Source organism: Cucurbita moschata, unplaced genomic scaffold (assembly GCF_002738365.1).
Source record: "Cucurbita moschata cultivar Rifu unplaced genomic scaffold, Cmos_1.0 Cmo_Scf00010, whole genome shotgun sequence".
Classification (NCBI taxonomy): domain Eukaryota; kingdom Viridiplantae; phylum Streptophyta; class Magnoliopsida; order Cucurbitales; family Cucurbitaceae; genus Cucurbita; species Cucurbita moschata.
Window position 1 is genome coordinate 3,142,203 of NW_019268526.1, and position 19,092 is coordinate 3,161,294.

General features: G+C 36.1%; 5 protein-coding genes and 1 non-coding gene across 13 annotated transcripts in view; 3 read left to right on the forward strand and 3 right to left on the reverse strand.

Moving 5' to 3' along the window:
• Window positions 1-516: 516 nt before the first annotated feature.
• On the forward strand, window positions 517-2,876 carry LOC111448766. 5 transcript variants are annotated; one of them, XM_023088494.1, is made up of 4 exons: window positions 545-690; window positions 2,075-2,173; window positions 2,267-2,423; window positions 2,629-2,876. In XM_023088494.1, the coding sequence occupies exons 2-3, from the start codon at window positions 2,094-2,096 to the stop codon at window positions 2,391-2,393; spliced, it is 207 nt and encodes a 68-aa protein (XP_022944262.1). In that variant the 5' UTR covers window positions 545-690; window positions 2,075-2,093; the 3' UTR covers window positions 2,394-2,423; window positions 2,629-2,876. The 5 variants fall into 5 exon arrangements, with proteins under 5 accessions (XP_022944261.1, XP_022944262.1, XP_022944263.1 ...); XM_023088495.1 differs by having other exon boundaries at window positions 2,267-2,421; window positions 2,640-2,876; XM_023088498.1 differs by lacking the exons at window positions 545-690; window positions 2,629-2,876 and adding exons at window positions 1,514-1,543; window positions 1,671-1,783 and having other exon boundaries at window positions 2,267-2,588.
• Window positions 2,877-3,293: 417 nt separating this feature from the next.
• TRNAV-UAC lies at window positions 3,294-3,366 on the reverse strand. The gene has a single exon. It is a non-coding gene; the product is annotated as a tRNA-Val (tRNA).
• Window positions 3,367-5,398: 2,032 nt separating this feature from the next.
• Window positions 5,399-6,350, reverse strand: LOC111448763 (zinc finger protein ZAT5-like). The gene has a single exon (XM_023088491.1). It carries the CDS (start codon window positions 6,286-6,288, stop codon window positions 5,500-5,502), a length of 789 nt encoding a protein of 262 aa, XP_022944259.1. The 5' UTR covers window positions 6,289-6,350; the 3' UTR covers window positions 5,399-5,499.
• Window positions 6,351-11,207: 4,857 nt separating this feature from the next.
• On the forward strand, window positions 11,208-14,625 carry LOC111448429. 4 transcript variants are annotated; one of them, XM_023088013.1, is made up of 4 exons: window positions 11,208-11,336; window positions 12,266-13,734; window positions 13,802-13,855; window positions 14,264-14,625. In XM_023088013.1, exons 2-4 carry the CDS (start codon window positions 13,570-13,572, stop codon window positions 14,519-14,521), a joined length of 477 nt encoding a protein of 158 aa, XP_022943781.1. In that variant the 5' UTR covers window positions 11,208-11,336; window positions 12,266-13,569; the 3' UTR covers window positions 14,522-14,625. The 4 variants fall into 4 exon arrangements, 2 of the variants coding, with proteins under 2 accessions (XP_022943781.1, XP_022943780.1); XR_002711433.1 differs by having other exon boundaries at window positions 12,288-13,855; XM_023088012.1 differs by lacking the exon at window positions 11,208-11,336 and having other exon boundaries at window positions 11,972-13,734.
• A 202-nt stretch (window positions 14,626-14,827) lies between these two features.
• On the reverse strand, window positions 14,828-16,394 carry LOC111448427 (transcription factor FER-LIKE IRON DEFICIENCY-INDUCED TRANSCRIPTION FACTOR-like). Its single transcript, XM_023088009.1, has 4 exons — window positions 15,872-16,394; window positions 15,447-15,644; window positions 15,156-15,329; window positions 14,828-15,057 (listed from the first exon to the last, which is right to left on the reverse strand). Exons 1-4 carry the CDS (start codon window positions 16,313-16,315, stop codon window positions 14,971-14,973), a joined length of 903 nt encoding a protein of 300 aa, XP_022943777.1. The 5' UTR covers window positions 16,316-16,394; the 3' UTR covers window positions 14,828-14,970.
• A 2,245-nt stretch (window positions 16,395-18,639) lies between these two features.
• Window positions 18,640-19,092, forward strand: part of LOC111448428 (E3 ubiquitin-protein ligase RZFP34-like) — a 3,665-nt gene continuing 3,212 nt past the window's right edge. Inside the window, exons 1-2 of the mRNA XM_023088011.1 lie at window positions 18,640-18,837; window positions 18,945-19,032. Of these exons, the coding sequence (XP_022943779.1) occupies window positions 18,731-18,837; window positions 18,945-19,032 (195 nt within the window). The 5' untranslated portion in view covers window positions 18,640-18,730. The remainder of the gene's footprint in view (window positions 18,838-18,944; window positions 19,033-19,092) is intronic.

The following is a 19,092-nucleotide window of genomic DNA, read 5'->3' on the forward strand; positions in this document are numbered from 1 at the left end:
ATGCCCGTGTTTCAAATGGCCGAACTAAAGTTTCTAAATTAGGGTCGTGCTTTTGGCTCTTTTTCCTCGAAATTTGAGTTGAAATACTCGCAATATTGACATTACCCACAACAATGTGGAAAAATATCAACCGTGACTCGATTTTCCTTTCTTTAAATTTTGGGTCAAAATCGTGAAATTTTAATTAAAAAAATACTTTTACTATTATAATATAAATTGTGCTATCCTACAAAGTATAAAAAGTATGATAAGAAACACATGACATGAACACAAAAATATATATTTTTAAAAAATTTAGGTAAAAAATAGAATACATACATAGGAAGACCTATGAGTCTAGCATGGAGTCTATGTATTATCTATTTTGCTAATAAATCTCTTACACATATTGGATAAGTTTATAAATTAAAATTTTAATTTTTTTTTTCACTTGAGTGAGTCTAGAGTTTTAGAATAAAATAAAATAATTATGAAATAAAGTCTTAAATTATTAACTATTTTTCGTAGTGAAAAAAAATTGACATTTTTATTTTGAGAATTGAAGTAATTTGGGGATTTCATTTCCACGCCCTGAGATGGTTCAAGGCTGAACCCGCAGATCAACAAATTCCTCATCAGGTCCCTCGTTTGCCTCCTTGAAGAAGCTCCTCTTCGGCTCAATCGTCATCACTCTCAATTCCAAATCCATCGGTACGCTCAGCTTCTTCTCTTTTTCAGCTAGGGTTTTGTTCTTTACTGTACTGTTTTGCTCAAGAATCTTGCCGACGCCGATGGAGAGTCATTTCCTTTCTTTTCGTAATCCAAATCCGTTTTAGAATGCATTTCTGCAGATTTGTTCAACTATCTTATATTTCTCATGTTTCGCGCTTCTTAAGATGGTGTTTTTCTTTCAATTAGTTTCTATGAACATTTTTTTTACTGATTCTAATGGTTTTTTGGTCCCATGCGTAGACTTTGCACCTTCTAAGTTTATGAATTTCATTGTCAATTGTGGACGGAGTGGGAAAATATTAGTAATTTGCGTTTGCATTTCGTGCTAATTAAGGGAATAAAGTGCTGCGTGGTTCTTAAACATTTGTTCTTTTGTGTCTGTATCTGTGTATATGTACATGGAGATGGAAGCTGAAGTTTCTCAGTTTAAGAGATTAGCTGCAAAAGTGTTATGATTTGCTCGTACTTGTGGATTTTTGTAGTTTTCATTTCACATTTCGTGTTATGTAGATAACTATGGAATCTGGTCATTGTGATATTGTCCTTGTTTTGTTGTTCAATATAGCTGTTATCATAATGTTCTCAAAGTCAGAGTATCTGATATATTTGTTTCCATCAAATATATTGTCGGCAAAAAGTTTGGAAGATGTTCTTATCAATTGAGCATTGTTCATTGTATATAGAATTGGTGTCTCTGAGATCCCACATCGGTTGGGGAGGAGAACGAAGTATTCTTTATAAGGGTGTAGAAACCTCTCCTAGCTGATGCGTTTTAAAAACCTTGAGAGGAAACCTGAAAGCGAAGGCCAAAAAAGGACAATATCTGCTAGTGGTAGGTTTTGGCTATTACGGTGTCGGTAGAGGTAGAGGTACTCTTGTTGTCAATATATAATGTGTCAAGTATGGTGTATCTAGCATTCTGTTGAGCCTTGATTTGATTTGATTTGATTTCTGTTCAGCATTTCCTTCCATTCGTCAATTCAAGGTGGTTGGTGCTTTCTTGTAAGACACTTTGTAGCTTAAGTTTACAGAATATCAATTGCTGTCGGCCTCACAGTTCTGGCTCTAAAAGGTTCCTCTTCTTTTCCTTGCTGTTTTGGTTCTTGTGTTTTGTTCTCTCCCTTTCCTTTTGGCTGATGATGTGCACATGAAGCCTTCTTGTTGCACTTTTTAGAACCAAAAGATCCGTCATTTATACTAAAACTAAAAAAAAGGGAGCAATCTGTCATATTTGCCAACTAGTTTCTGCCCTGCTTACTTCCAAACGGCAGACACATATTCCTATTAGAATTACTTGAAATTTTACCATATTGGATTTCTTTTTGGTATAATTTTCACTCATTTTATAGGTGTTTGTATTCAGATCACTTGTAGAAAACCCGATGACACGACGGAATATTATCGTTGCCACTGGGTTGATAGCCTTTGCATCTGCTGGATTAGCCTTTCCCTTTTACATGGCGTAAGTACATGAACTCATGGCTGGTACCGACAATTTTATGCATTTGAACAAATGAATTTGCACGAGTTAATGTGAATAGGATTGATCATCCAGGTCTTCCAAAAAGCCAGTTATAGATCCGGCAAAGCCACTTCCCCCGCAGGCCACTTTTCGAGGTCCTTATATAAACACTGGTTCCCGGGATGTCGGACCCGACCATCAAACTTACACCAAGAAGTGATTTATCTTGAATGTTGCTAATGTGCCCTGTAAGTTGAATGTGTTAGTTCATTTTAAAGTAGAAGAAGACCACGTTAATTCTTTTTTTTTTTCTTTCTTTTTTTTCCCTCTTATGGAGAAACCAGCATTTCACTTGACATAGAAATGAAGGAATAAAATATTGAGGTCCATATAGATAACAGAATTTCAAATTTACGAATTTGTCGGTATAAATATCATTATCGATGAATATTTTACAAATTTACAGGTTTCTTTTGGATGCCTACTATGTTGTGATGTTATGTGGTGGCACTCATAGTTGGGAATGCATAATGTCGGACGCCCATATACTACTTCAAACGGTCTTTCTTTCGTTGCCGAATGATAAACATTACATAAATGAGAAAAGGATAGGGAGAGATTTGAATACATGTTTGAGTTTTATAGTTACAACTTCCACAATAATTTTGTAACAAACATTACGTAAGGTATCGGTTCGGAAATCTGTCTCCATTGCGATACAAGTACGATGGTCGTGTGTTTGCACAATACGCCCCTGTGACAATATCCATGTTTTGTTGAAGGTTGGTTTGTATGGGAAAAGTCAATGCGAAAACCCGAAAGCATGGGTTTATATTTGTTTAAATCATTTTTATGGTAACATATATTAACACAATAAATTATTTATTTGCTTAATTACTTTATATCAACTTCGAATGTGTACATAAACAAACTATTCTTTTAAAATGTTTATTAAGTGAATAATAAATTAACTCTTCAAGATTCAAATATCCACGCCCTATTGGAAATCATGTTAAGATGCTATTTTAAGCTTCTTCACTCCTGGAAAGTAAATGAAGGAAAAATGTCGGTTACTATTTTTAGGAAAAAAAGTAAGTAATAAAAAATGCTATAAAAAATATGTTGCTACCCAGGATCGAACTGGGGACCTTTAGTGTGTAAGACTAACGTGATAACCACTACACCACAGCAACTCTGATGTTGTAAATTATAAAGTATTTATTTATTTAACTACTTAAAAATGTTAAATGATATGTTCGTACTTGTAGTATTTATATTTTATATTCTAAACTTTTTTCACTGTAGTCCTTCAACTTTTTAAAATTCACTATTTTAATTTTAAAAATATATTGTAATAATATAAATTTATAGCTACAAAATATATATGTATATATATATATACAGAGAGAGAGAGAGAGAGAGAGAGAGACCAAAAAACTAAAATTAAAAAATAGAATTAACAAATATGCACTTTTGGAAATTAGCAAAATAAATAAATAAATAATAATAAAGAAAAAGGGTAGGGCTTATTGTGTTGGGTTTTGCCAGAACATGCCCAAATTGAAACCAAAGTATAGACTTAGCCGGCAAAACACAGCAGTTGTCGGTCGGATTGTACCCATTTGCTTTTACCCACTTATCTGTCCTGTCTCTTTATTTTACACCCCAATCCCCATTATACCCTTCCCATTTCCCACCTCTAAAGCGTCCACGTGTCATCTCCTCATTTAATGTTGCCCCTGTATGCCTACTTTAAAATAACCTAATGTTTTTCACCTACATAAATTATGTCAAATCATATGATGTCTTAATTAGTGGCTCTTTCCTTTATGTGCTGTAAAATCTATACTACACTAAGCTTGATGCAACATGTGCCAATAATCATCAACCCAAGCAATTCATTCATATTTAATAAATCTTAAACTTTATTCTTTTTCTCCGATCATGCCACGTTCGTTCCTAAATAATTGAGTATTGACTTATAGTCATATGAATAAAGCGTTGTTAAATGCAATAGAACAGTACGTGTGTGAAGATATATATTAAAACTATCATTATGAATCTCATCTTCCGTTTTTTGAGGTATGCCAGTAATTTGTTCCTTCATGAGATGAATAAAAAGATGATAGTAAATAACACCCTGTAACATCAAAGCCCACGACTAGCCGATATTGTCTTTTTTTAGCTTTCTCTCAAAGTTCTAAAAACGCGTCTACTAGAGAAATGTTTTCACACCCTTATAAAGAATGTTTTGTTTATTTCTCCAACCGATGTGAGATCTCACAATCTACCCCCTTTTGAGCCTAGCGTCTTCACTGGCACTCGTTTCCCTCTTTGATCGATGTGGGTTCTCACAATTCACCCTCTTTCAGGGCTCAACGTCCTCGCTGGCACTTGTATTCCTCTCTCCAATCTACGTGAGATCTCACGTACGTGTCTATTGTATATATTAAAAGTTTAGGAGGAATAGTGCCCCAATGTTGATGAAGAAGTAGACACGTGGCGACACACAATCCAACCAGAAGGGCAAAAAAAAGGAAAAAGGAAAAATAGAAGGTGGGCCCAAAAGGAATGGACCTGAGAGAAGGCCCACTTATCCAAGGAAAGCCCAAATGCTGGTGGTAACAGTTGGAGAGTATCTTTATAGGGAATAACGAAGGGAGTGGGCCCCACAAAAGAAACAGAAAGGGAGAGCAGTGGGACCCACCCCATCCCAATGTTAGTTAAAAAGTAGCTTCTAAAATAAGGGATAATACAGTTGGTCACTTACACTTAGGTGAACTGTTAGGCTAAGAACTAAAGCTGAGCTGTACTATTCTTTTCTCTTTTTTTTCCTTTTAAAAAATTCCCAACCTAGAGAGAGAAAGTGACAGGTGGATCCACTTGGCATAGCTTAGTTACCAACTCAGCCTGCCATCCATGTATTTCTTCTCATTTAATACGACACACCAAAAAAATATTAAAAATAAATAAATAAATAAAAGAAGAGAGAGAAAACCTATCCAATGGAGGATTTACACGTGGCGGTGGAGCTGCCAAACCCTACCCATCACACTTCTAATTTCTTGCTTTTTTTTTTTTTTTTTTTTTTTTTTTTTTTATTAATGGGTTTTTCTAATTTACTTTAATTTCCCATAAAAATTCAATCTTTTTTAATAAATTGAAGAGAAAAGGGTAACCCAAAAATCACCCACTTTCCATGAATGACGAAATGGTAACCAAATATGAACACCAAAAAACCAACAATTTCATTATAGCTTCAAAGAATATTTAATCACTATTAAGTAATTAAAACAAAGCATTAATAATCCAATATTGTAATTTCTTCAATAATGGCAATCCACCAAAGTTGGTGCTGCGAATACAATTGTTTGTGGGGTTGCCGTAAATTGAAACTTTGTCTCCCGGAGATCCTCCTCCGGCGCCGGTAAATTCAGATCCAATTCTAGAATGTTCCTTCGCTTAATCTCCCCTGAAGAATTATGGTGGTTTTCTTGTTGTGCCGTCGTCACCGCCGCCGTGGCTCTGTGCCTTCTCATGTGCCCTCCCAACGCTTGCCCTGAACTAAATTCCAATCCACAAATAGAACACTCATGAACTTTTCCTCCCTTTTGGATTTGAAAGTTCGTTACGGCGGCGGCGGCGGCGGCGACGGGAACCATCTTGTTGAATTCTGCCTCTACTCGTTCCTCCACCGCCATGGCGGTGGCAGTGGCAACGATCGGCGCCGGCGGCTTAGGCTTCTTATGGCTAGCACGGTGGCCGCCGAGGGCTTGAAACGAATTGAAACGCCGATTACATATCTTGCACTCATAAACATAAAACCCTGTTGTTGTACGGTCGTGAAGCGCTTGCCTCTGCCGGCGATGGCCGTCTCCTTGAGCCAAAAGAATCAAACAATTCGCCATATCCTCTTCCTCCTCAGTACTAATTTCACCGGAGACATAGGAAGAAGCGGCGGGGAATTCCTCTCCGCCGCCTCCACCGCCGCAAGAGGAGGAGGAAGTCACCTCAAAACCACCACAAATAAGACGCATACGCTTGTTCCGACGACCTTTAACAGCAACCACATGAATCTGATCATTAGATCCCATAAACTCATTTGGGGTTTCCATGAAATCAATCAAAATCAAAACTTTTGCAAGTTTTGAGTGAGAAAAGTAAGAGAGAGAGAGAAGTGAGGAGTGAGAGAGTAAGAAATGAAGTAAGATATATATATATTAGTAACGAAGGGTTGAAAGCCGCCCACTCGTGAGACAAGAGAAGTGTAAGAGTGGCTTTTTTATTATTTTTTAAATTTAAATTTAAATTTTATTTTGTAATTAATTAACTAATTAAAATTATTATTATTTCTTGCTTGAAGTGGCAACCTTAATTTAGGAAGAAACAAGAAAAGCTAGTTGGCTTGCTTCCAAGGGGTCTGTGTTCTTAATTTCTGCCTTCTCACGCCCTTTCTATGCGCCACCTCATCATTTTTTTTTTATTATTTTAATTTTTAATTTTTAATTTTTAATAAAAGAAAACGACAATATTTAAATCATGCCTATTTCACTCTACTCTTTTAAAGAAAAAAACCCCACCATTTAAAGTCTCACTAATAATTTTCAATATATATATAAATATTATTTGATTTTTTTTTTCAATTACTAATATCTTAATAAAATACATAATTGCAATCAAACCAATAATTGTTTTTGCTGACAAATTAAAATTAATTGATTAATTAATTAAATGAATTGAAATTATAATTAAAGGGGTATGATATCAAATATTGGTTTGATTTTAATTCGTCATCAGCCATGTCTTATTCTTCGCATTTGTACCTTTGTATTCGATATATGTCACGTTATGGCGAAAAATTATATGATTATAAGAGATTTAACCAAAGTAAGAAGTTTATATTAAAACTTTATGTTTAAATAAAATAGAGAACAAGAAGTGAAGGTTTAATTAAGCATCAAATAAATAACCATTATTAGAGGACCGCGACTTCAGATGGGGAATAAGTCATTTTCTTCCGAAATAAATAAATAAATAAATAAATATATATATATATATATATATATATATATATATGTATATATTATTCAGTTATTGTTGGAGGGAAATGTCAAGTGGTTCATTGATCGGTTACAACTGTTCTCACGTCAATGTTTAGGGAGGCCATACTTTTGTCACTAAACCCATCCTTGCAACTACTCACCCACTACTCTCTCTCTCTTAATCAATAAAATCATTAAATCTCTTAATTTTTTTAATTATCGAAACTTTTAAATATCTATTAAATAATGTTCGAACTGACGTTATTAGATTAATTTTTTTTTTACTTTCGGTTGAGAATGACTAATAAAAAAATTTACAGTGAAATGGAAGATTAAAAATTTAGTATCCCGTAAAAAAAATATATGTGTTTTAATTAATTGAATTATGATTAGGTATATAGTTAATTGTATTAAGTAAAGTTAAGTATAAAGTTCACTCCGGAATTTAAATAAATGCTATCCAAGGCCAAACTTTCTAATTCGGGGCATTTTACAAATTTAGATTTTTTAAATTTATGAATGAAATGCCATTTTAAATGATATGTAATGGCAATAAAATTGAACGAAAAAAGATATTGCTATGTGTATAATATACGGAAGTGATAATTTGCATGTACTCATTTTCTTGAGATGATCTTCGTACCCACTTAGCCACATCTAAAAAAGTGCGTAATTACATCAATTTAATCCTGAAATATGAAACTAAGATGTAACAGCTCAAACCCACTTCCAGCAGATATTGTCCACTTTGACTTGTTACGTATCGCCTTCAATCTCACGGTTTTAGAACGCGTCTACTAAGGAGAGGTTTCCACACCCTTATAAGAAATGTTGGGTTTCTCTTTCCAATCGACATGGGTTCTCGTGAAAGAGACCCACCGCTTGGTGTTTGGCTATGATACCATTTATAATAGTCCAAACCCACCACTATTAAAAATTGTCCGCTTTGACCCGTTACGTATCGTCATCAATCTCACGATTTTAAAACGTGTCTATTGAAGAGAGGTTTCGTTTTCCTCTCTAATCGATGTGAGATGATACAGAAAAGGTGGAAGGTAGGTGTCTAAGTTCTACCTTATTTTTGAAGCATGGATGGAGACTTTGCTTACCTCTAAAAAAAAAAGGACCAAATTTTGTAGCAAAGTCACACCCAATTTTGTAATCATGAACCCATATATTCACTTAACCAATCCAATAATGTAATCTTTTCACTAAGTGTGAGTATATATAAATAAAAATGCATTATCTTATCTTATAAGATATCCAAAGGAGAGTCTTGTGCAACCCACTTTCTCTCCTTCTAACTACATCTCAACTGCTCATTTTCAACACTTTCATTTTTCACTCAACCCAAACTAACCCTCTTTTAGGTTACGCCGCCATTTAGAGTCTTGCCGATTCAGTTCTAGAACAATTTCGATAGCCACAATAGAGAGCAGGAGACGAACAGACGATTGTAGGACGAAGACTGAACTATCGACTTTTGGAATGGTTAATTAGTGTCTTGTCTGCTGAACTATGCTCAAATTTGGCCGTTTATGCCATTAACGCTCCTCGTAGTGATGTGGGTAGTCATAGAAGTAGATTGGGGCAGTTGCAACAAATCTCAAGAACTATATTGATATTGAATCACTCCCTATGTCAATATTTTAATTCTTTATATTTTAATATTTGAGCTCGACTTTATATTATATACTTATTTATATAAATTAATAATAGTTTTTGTTGTTATTTTTATTATTATAAATCAAGTTTGATCATATTTCGTGCAAGAAAATGACTAAAAGCCAAACGGAAGCCTAAACTTAGGTCTTTGGTTGTCATTCAGTTCGTGAATCAAACACCACGTCTCCTCCTGAACTGCAACTTCAACCACATGTTATGATGAACTAACCATTTCACTAAAACACTCAATTTGGTGTTCATTGAAAGTGATGGTTGTTTTCTACACGACACCAAATACGTACACAATCAAATGAACCAAAACATCAATCATGTAATATAGACTTCAAGAAAGATGCGAAGAAATTGTTACTCAAATTATCACAAAATGTTACTGTTCATGCCAGACTTGAAAAATGTAGTAAAAAGAACATTTAGTGTTTTCTTTTAGTCAATGACTAAGTTTATGTGTATGTTTAGGATCATTCAAATTTGACGTGATCGATTTTGCTTGTGGAGTGATTCGAATCTCAAACAAGTGTTCTTATCTTGAGATATTTGATCAATAAAGTTAAAAAAAAGATTATGTCGGACATGTCAGGCATTTGGTTTGATGGTGGTTTGATATGTTGATGATGAAGGGACATGAGTGGTTGCCTAATTAGGATGAGGTTGCTTAAATTATTATGATTTTGTTTTTCTTGTAATGTAAGTGGGAATTTAGGTTGTTTGGTAGCTTAGGTTATGGTTTTGTTTGGCTTTTCCAACAAGAATGACATGGCAATCAAAAATGTCTTCCACGTGTCTCATCCACAATAGTGGATTGCTACCATCACATGTTGGATGAAGTTGGAGCCAAGTACTTGGAAACCACATGAAATTGAAATGCAAGTGGATCCATGAACCAAGGTGAACGGAAGATTGTCAATATCATATCTCGAACAAGTCTCCAAAGTCGACAAATCTTAGATCAGACGGTAGGACCGACACCCTGATACTATCTGTAACAGCTCAAAGTCGTGCTAGTAGATAGAAATGTTTCGTTTCCATCTGCGATTGATGTGAGATCTCATAATTTATTCCTCTTTGAGGCCCAGTGTCCTCGATAGCACACTGTTTGGTGTTTGACTCGATGTGGGATCTCACAATCCACTGTTCTTAGAGGTCCAACATCCTCGCTAGCACACCGTTCAGTGTATAACTCTGATATCATCTGTAATACCTCAAACCCATCGCTATATTATCCACTTTAACTCGTTACGTATCGGCGTTAGCCTCACGGTTTTTAAACACGTCTACCAGGGAGAGGTTTCCACACCCTTATAAGAAATGTTTCGTTCCCCTCTCCAACCGATGTAAGATCTCACAGTATCGTTGGCAGTCTCACAGTTTTAAAATATGTCTTTATAAGAAATGTTTCGTTCCTCTCTCCAACCGATATGGAATCTTAAGTTTCTCGATTTTACTCTTGCGTGTATTACCGAGGCACTCGAGCTAGGCAATAGATCAAAAGTTTGTTATCCATTAACTAGGCTGATGCATTATGCAGTGATTTACCCCCTTCCACGTTGCTAGCTTCTATTCAAAAGAAAAATGTCATGCCAGCTTATTAGAACAATAGCCAGCGCATATACTTTTAGATCACGCGTCTACCTACAGGTATGTTGATTGAAATAAAGCATAGCTGAGTACTTGAATTAAAGCATACTTGTTCACTCAGCTGCCCTGCATAGTGATGCAAGCGTCGTTATCAATCATGTCTTGGATTCGACACCCAATGACCCTGTCATTTTCTTACGACGTGGTCTGTTACTTATTCCTTGCTTCTTAAAAGTGAAGGCTATGACACCTCATGCCCCAGCTATTTCACTGCGACATAGTTTGTAACTTACTTCTCGATTCTTAAAAGGGAAGGATATTCCCACAAACCAACACAAGTCGTTCCGCTAATAGTTTGTCTTCACTCACATGCATCTCAAGAAAATTCCTAGGAGGTTACCCAAAATAGAATTGGAGGGCAACTTGACTCTGTCATGGTTCATAACCTATTCCGAGCAAAGGCTATCCTTACTGACCAACACAAGTCTTTCCCTAAATGTTTTATCCCACACGTGCATCTCAAAAAAATTCTAAGTTAAACCAATATAAAATTATTCCATACAAAACATGTTTAACTATGAAGTTCCTATGATTGAGTATCTAAAAGGTTTAAATTCTTCGTTGTAGTCTCAAATGTCTATTTTGATCCTTGAAATTACTATTTGGTCCCTGGGGAAGTTCTTTTTTGTTGCAGCCAGGAGGCGGGAAAATATCCGAGGAGGATAGAGGAGGATAGAGGCATTCTGTTTTTGCAGTTTTCTTCCCACAGAGGCTCCGTGTTCGAGGCGAAAACCAATTATGATTCGGAGATTCAAGAACATGAGTTTGGTGATCTTCAGGGAATGCTTTTTATGTTCTCTGTAAGTGCTCGTCGATTTCTCATTTCTTTTCATTTCTTTTGTATCTGTTCATCTTTCGACGCATGCGTTCATCAATTAACTCAACCTGTATAATCTGTTGTGAAAAATTGGTTGTTCTCGTGATATGATCTCTCAACATTAGTTGAAATGGTAGTGGATTGTTGGAATGGAGTTCCATCTGGGCTAATTTAGGGAATAATGAGTATGGAATACATCTCCATTGGTATGAGTCATTTTCATTGGTATGAGTCATTTTGAGGAAGTCCAAAGTAAAATCATGAGAGTTTATGTTCAAAATGAACAATATCGTACCATTGTGGAGTGTCGTGATTCTTAACATGGTATCAAAAGTCATGCCCTTAACTTGTTCATGTCAATAGAATCCTCAAATGTCGAACAAAGAAGTTGTGAGCTTCGAAGGTGTATTCAAAAGTGACTCAAGTGTCGAACAAAGTACAAGTACTTTAGAGAAGGAGTCGAGCCTCAATTAAGGGAAGGCTGTTTGAGAGCTCCATAGACGTCAGAGAAGGTGCTCTATAGTGTACTTTGTTGAGGGGAGGGAATGATCATGGGTTTATAAGTAAGGAATACAGAGGCCTTTTGGGGAAGTCCAAAGAAAAGCCACGAGAGCTTATGCTCAAAGTGGACAATATTGTATCATTGTGGAGAGTCGTGATTGTTAACCGAAATCGATTGATTACTAATGCAGGTTTGTCATATAATCATATATATTCAGGAGAGGTCGTGGTTTGATACTAATGTTTTGAAAAAATTAAGAACATTACGGTCTGCTAAGTATGCATTGGTAAAATCTCGACCTAAACCTCCATTGCCGTCTAGGCTGCGTTCTTCATCTGCTCCATATTCCTCATTGTTTCCTGGACGGTGTACACCAGTGATACTCTTTATTTTCATTGATGACTTCTCAGATGGCCTCATCACTAATTTCAGCAAGAAATTGCAGTCATCTCTTGAAGCACAAATTCGCTTTCTAATCAAGAATTTTTGGAGGCTTAATGGTTCTAGAGGTGGAAGGGCCTCAAGAACTGCATCTTTGTTTCCACTTGATGCATTAAAAGCTGTTGTTCTTGTGGACAGGTCTGCAAATAGAACAGCTGAATCTCTAGAGTTTGCCATTAGCCTTATGGAAGATGTTTCAGATTCTCTTCTGCTTGAAAGCCATGGTGAAAGTGCTAGCGAAGAGGATTTAGTGTCTCTAAAGGAGTTTATTTCTCGGCGGGCTGACATTCTAAGGGGTGGAGCCTTTACTACTCATGAACTTCCAAGTATGGAGATTTGGTTATCTTCAAGCAAACGAATTCTCCAGGGGATTCTCTCTGCAAAATGTGGTTGCATAGATAAACTGGAAACCAGAAAACGAAAACCACGTCCTTGGTACGTTCCTTCGGTATCGATCGAGAGAAATGCTTTAGGTATCGCCTTATCTAGGTTTTCAACTTCATGGTGTGAAAGAGTATTACCAGGTGCTAAGGAGGTTTACCTAAGAGATTTACCTGCATACTACTTCAAATCATAGCATGAAGCCCACGTGGAGAAGGCTGTGCTTGCTTTACATTCAATGGTTAAGGGGCCTGCGGTGCAACATTTTGCAGAAAGGTTGAAGGAAGAATGCAAATCCATTTGGATGTCAGGGAGGTAGCTATGTGATGCTGTTAGTCTGACTGGAAAACCATGTCTGCATCAGAGACAGCTCGGAGGATCATTCAAGTGGATATGTTTTCCGACATGCTTGTGGTTGCGGCCGTTCACGGCGACTACGAACCGACCCTTTTGATTTTGAATTGGTGAATGTTACTTTCAATCGTTTTGCTGGCTGTGACAATTTTCTTGCAGTTGTCCAGTTACCAGGAGTAAGCATAACAGGACATATTCAGTTATCATCATGGACTTTGATTCGAGTTGGTGGTGCAAAGTACTATGAAGCTTCAAAAGGTTTGCTTCAGAGTGGATTTTATCCTACTCAAAGGTTCTTATCCAAATGGAAAATTAGTGCACAAATGAGGGAGAGTCCAATAGATTTTAGCATGAATGCCCTCATGGGCACCGTTTCCTACTGAATCCTGACCATCTTAAGGAGCTTGGATCGTCTTATGCTGCATGCAATGTGGCTGATCCTCTCAAATATGGTAAACGTGGTCGTCATGGTAAAGCTCGTGATAGTGTTAATGCAGCAAATGCCACCATTCCAAGTAAGTCAAACTGCATAAGAAGGATGATAGCAAATGGGATTGAGGACAATGGATGTGGTTTGTTCATGTTGAATCGGGACCTACCAATTTTCATGAACTGCCCACATTGCAAGCTCTCAAAGAATGGGAAAGATCCCCCAAATGTTAAGATCTGTGGCACAATATCTCAACTTCAAAGGATTTTCATGGTATGCCATTCTTTTATGAGTTTCTTGGTCGTCTGTTATTTGTCATACTGTTTTCTTTTGATGGCAGGTGACGCCTCCCTTTCCAATAGTGTTGGGTACACATCCAGTGATACAATTTGAGGTTAGTCCTGATTTTCTATGAAGATGCATTCCTAATTATCGGAAAAGACTTTTTTATCATTATGCGAGATCTCACATCGGTTGGAGAGAGGAAGGAGTGCCAGCGAAGACACTAGGCCTCGAAGAGAAGTGGATTGTGAGATCCCACATCGGTTGGAGAGCAGAACAAATCATTCTTTACGTATGGAAATCCCTCCCTAGTAGCTGCGTTTTGAAAACCTTGAAGGGAAGCTCGGAAGGGAAAGCCCAAAAAAGACTATCTGCTAGCGGTGAGTTTGGACTATTACAAATCTGCTAACAGTGGGCTTGAACTGTTTTTCTCTACGTCGGTTTTCTCTCAAAATTTGGCACTTAAGATGTGTCCACACAAATGGACATCTAATATCATTCACTGATCTTCTACTTTCAGGAGTTGGGCTTGCCCCCTGCTGTTCCTGAACGGCAGCAGAAACTGCAGTTCACATTTGGATGTCTAGTGGTGTTGCCTCCCGAGAGCTTCCTGACACTTAGGCTTCCATTTGTTTATGGTTTGCAACTTGAGGATGGAAGTCTTCACCCTCTTAACCCTCTCCAACATCAACCTGAAGCGACTGCATGGATAATTGGGGGTTCAACGTTACAGATCCTGTCAAAGCCTGGCTGTCTGGATGAGGGATCTCAAACATAATCAAAATCTTAAACACTGGAAGCTTGATCTGTCTGATCTGCAGCAGCCAGTCCAGGCAGCCCTGTTCCTCCAAAACTCATGGCAGTATCTGCGAGTCCAAATTAAACAAAACAAGTCGGAATATGTTCTTATGAAGTGTTCTCATTTAGTTCTTAAATGTTTGATATTAGTTTGTTACAACTGATATTTGCTTGTATAGATATGACTTTTTTTGTTTGTAGTTTGGAATTGGGAAATGAAGATTTGTGGAGCTTTTCAAATTGGATATTGGATTAGTTTATGTTGGTACATATATAACTTCAAAGATTTGGTGAAATTTAATCTCTAAGAATTCAAAATTCAAATGGCTTCACAATACAAAGTTGCTGATTAAAATAATTACAATCTCTGTATTGGTTTAAAGGGTTAAACTGAAAAGGAAGAAGAAAAATAGAGAGATTAAGATGTGATTAGAACTCAAATCCATGGTTAAGAAGTGCCCCCGTAAGCCAAAGCTTCAGATTTGGCAAGTTCATGTCCATCTCACAATTTCTCACCTGCAAAAAACAGATTACAATGGCATAGCATGAGCCATTGGGAAGCAACCAAAAAGTTCATCTCAAGAGAATCAGATTGTATGTAAGAAAGTAATTACATTAATGGTAGCTGTGAGTATGAATCTGTCAGAAGCAGAGGCCAAATTGGAGCTTTGAATACTGAAGCTGGTGAGGGATTCAAGAACCTTGTAAAGAGACATGGCTACTCTTTCACCCATTTTGCAGACCAGCCTCAAATAAAACCCTCTTTCCTCCACTTGAAACACATCCAGCTTTCAAAGATGAAGAAAAAACACCCCAAATTGCACATTATTAACACAGCTTAGCTTCACAATTTCATCACAGACCAGAGCATGAAGTTTTATCTGATCTTACAACTTGAAATGTACCTGAATTATTTTGCAGGGGAGGAATTGGCCAGAATGTGAAGTTTGAACAATCTTCTTGTGGTTTTGACCTCGATGACTCGTTTGTGTTTCGTTGATTGAGGATTCCAAAACTGATATCTCCGCTTTCAGCTTCTTCGCCTGCACTTGTAGCTCTTTCACGTACAGCACTGCGTCCCCAACAATGGAAGCCTTATCCATCTGCATTTTTCCACATCATGAATTCGGTCTTTAACCATTTCATTCAAAAAAAACATCAGAAGAATTTGTTGTTCTTGAATGATCTTGAGATTTTAACGATTTCAAAATTATCCACGGTTTGAATTTAGAATTGAACATGTTTGATTTTAACTAATTTAAAATTGCTAGCCGACCTAACCTACTTGACCTAACATAGAATTTCGAATGTGAGTATCAATTTCTCATACCTTAGTTATATTTGGAACCAATGAACGCAATGCATAAAGCTTTTCCTTCATCCTTCCTCTTCTCCTACGCTCGGAAATCAAAGTTCTGGATCGATCGACCTTCGATTTCTTCGACGTTGTGACAGAAGAGTTCTCAACAGAAGTATCGTCTTCGTCTTCATCTTCGTTTTCAACTTCTTTCATGATGCTATTGAAACTCTCCAATGAACTAAACAAAGAATTAGGATCAGAATTCATGACAATATTGGAATCCAGAATGTATTCCGCGCTAGGATCGAGGCGATTGTCGACATTCATAAAATCAAGGTCGAGGTTATCAAATATCGGATTCTCACTCCCTCCACGAATCAGATTCACATATTGATCGAAGTTGTCGCCATGGATGAAATCTTGAAGCTCAAACTCATTGATGTTCATCATCAAATGCTTCCCGACGTGCTCCATGTCAAACGTTACAGTACTTTGAATGAGGCAATTGATTGATGGATTAAGATAAAGCGATTAATCGGTTAACTTATAAACAGAGGAAATGAAGGAATCAGCGTGAAAAAACAATTGATTAAATGGACGAAACATGACATGTGATGCTTAAACCCCAAAAACATGAATTTTAAATTTTCAAAAATTATTTAATAATCTTCCAAATTTTTAAATATTAAATGATATAATAAATATAAAATTAAAGAATATGTCTCCCACAATTTATAAAATTAAAAAAAAAATGTTTAAAACTGACACTGTCTAGATATATAGAATTTTAAAATTTTATAGACCTATTAAATATTTTTTAAAATTAAAAAGTAATTTAATTATAAAAAAACTCATAATATTTATTTTTAAAACTAAATTAATAAAAAAAAACTTGTAAAGTAATATGTTAAAGTTTAGTTGAAAGGGTATTTTTTAAACGCTATTAAAAATTTTAAAGCAATTTTTTAAAGATTATTTCCGTTCAAAATTAATGGTAATTTTTAGATTTTTAAAAATAATCTGTACTGATTAGTTGATTAGCAATATTTAATCTTAATTAACCGATTGAATCTATAATGACATAAGGTTAAATGCCAACTCCTTTTCATCTTCAAAATAAATACTTAATTAAGTTGTTAACTAAATGTCAACTTAGCTTGGGTCATTTCTCTTCACTAAATGGATGGTTAATTAATTAATTAATTATGTGATTAATTATTTAATTGTTGTCATTTTTAAAAAAAATATCAAATCATACAATAATTATATAATTGGTGTGATTTGTTCTTGGGGAGGCTAATCTGAGGAAGGGATGACTTTTGTTGGTGAATAAAATTAATTAAAAAAAATGGTATCGTTTTGAAAAAATGGCGTGCTTCAACGATACCTAAATTTCTTTATTTATTTTAATTAGTATGAATTTATAAAGTCTAAATCTATTTATTAATATTTAAATCGTAAAATATTTTATTTTAAGAATATTCGTAGTATATTTTTATGGACGATATAAGTAAAATATTAATAAAATAATTGTCATATTTATTTTAGAAAAAATTAAACTAAATTCACTTACTCATAAATTATGAATTATAATAATAAAAATGATTAAATGCCACCTGTCATTTTTTTAGTTTTGACTTTGAGAGAATCTTCAACGGACATGGAAGAAACGGGATGGGTTTCATCATGCACGGCATGATTGTGGGCTTTTATTGGCTGTCGGCCCATAAAAATTTCGGCACGCAGCCATTTTATTTTATTTTATTTTTGTAATAATAAATTTGTGTGAAAATGTTTAAGCTTGTTTTGTGAGTTTAATGATATATTGATTTAACTTAATTAATTGTGTTTGACACAAGACTCCCACGTGGAAATACCATTTTCGACGGACGTCTCCACGTGCCATCAACCAATGAGGCGTTGCCAAGTCGCTGAGTCATCACTTCAATTCATTCTTAATCGCCCACCACCTTCCGCCTACGTGGGATTAGTCGTTTTGATTGTTTATTAATTGGGCCGTTTATTGGGCCCTATACACGTACAGTCCACTGGGCCCAAATAAAAGCCCAGCCCAGTTGAGGAGCCTGCTTTTGAGGCCCATATAGACCATTTTGGATTCACCTCCACGGGTGCATTTTGCTCTTTTGGATGTTGATGGGATTTGAAAAGCCACTCATAAGCTCATAACCCCTACAATAAGCGCCACCTTTCGGTTGCGTGCTCGCACGAGCATAAATTTATTAGACATAAATTAAGAATTTAAAAGTTTATTTTATTAATTTGGTCGTTTATTTAAAGGGGTTAAATTTGTTTGTAATTAATTTTGGAAAGTTTAAAGCTGAATTTGAATATGACTTAAATGGATTGATATGGGTATGGTTCAAAAAAATTTTGAGGTGAAGAAATTTGGAGTTATTAAGTTACAAGGCAGAAACCTAGTCAGCAATTAGTCAGATTCCTATCCAAATAACGTTCTTTCAGAATACCAACAATTTTGCCGCGCGTTTCAACGGCCGACAGCTGTTTCTCTAAATCCACTGATGGTTTCCCCACTTGCTCCCCCGCCGTGCGTGTTTTTCACGCGGAACTTAAACCGGCTGCGTGACTGAAACCCCCGGTTTTTCAATTGAGTGGCGCGTGGAGAGTTTACGCTTCGTGGCGCGCGAAATCCCCGAAGTGCGCTTGCTGACAGTTGAAGCCTCGTTTTCATCGACTCGGTACGTCGATTGGCGCGTGGTACATTACGCTTCCTACTGCGAAATCCCCAAAACACCCTTACTGACAGTTTAAACTCCCACTCGAAATTCTCGCACTGTGCAGATCTCTGTAACGAAAGGATTTTTTTTTCTTTTTCTGAGTGCTGTTTGTTCTTGCTCTTTTTCCGTTTCAATGGAGATTCATATTCAGGCTTCGTTATCTTCGCGTTCATCATCTGAATCTGAAATTTCTGCTTCTGATAATATAGATGCTGCGGATCGTGAATCTGGGAATTTCGGGTATGAATCTGCTCTGCTAAACTTCTGTTTTGTAAATGTCGATCTGCGTTTCGTTTTCGCTTTGGATTTTGTATCTCGTTCCTTAACTATCGATTGTTCTGGTCTAGGTGCTCGCATTATCGAAGGAGATGCAAAATTAGAACGCCCTGTTGCGATGAGATCTTTGATTGTAGGCATTGTCACAATGAAGCGAAGGTTGAAATTCTATTAAACTATTTCCTGTTTCAGCCTTTTTTTTTTTTTTTTTTTTTTTTT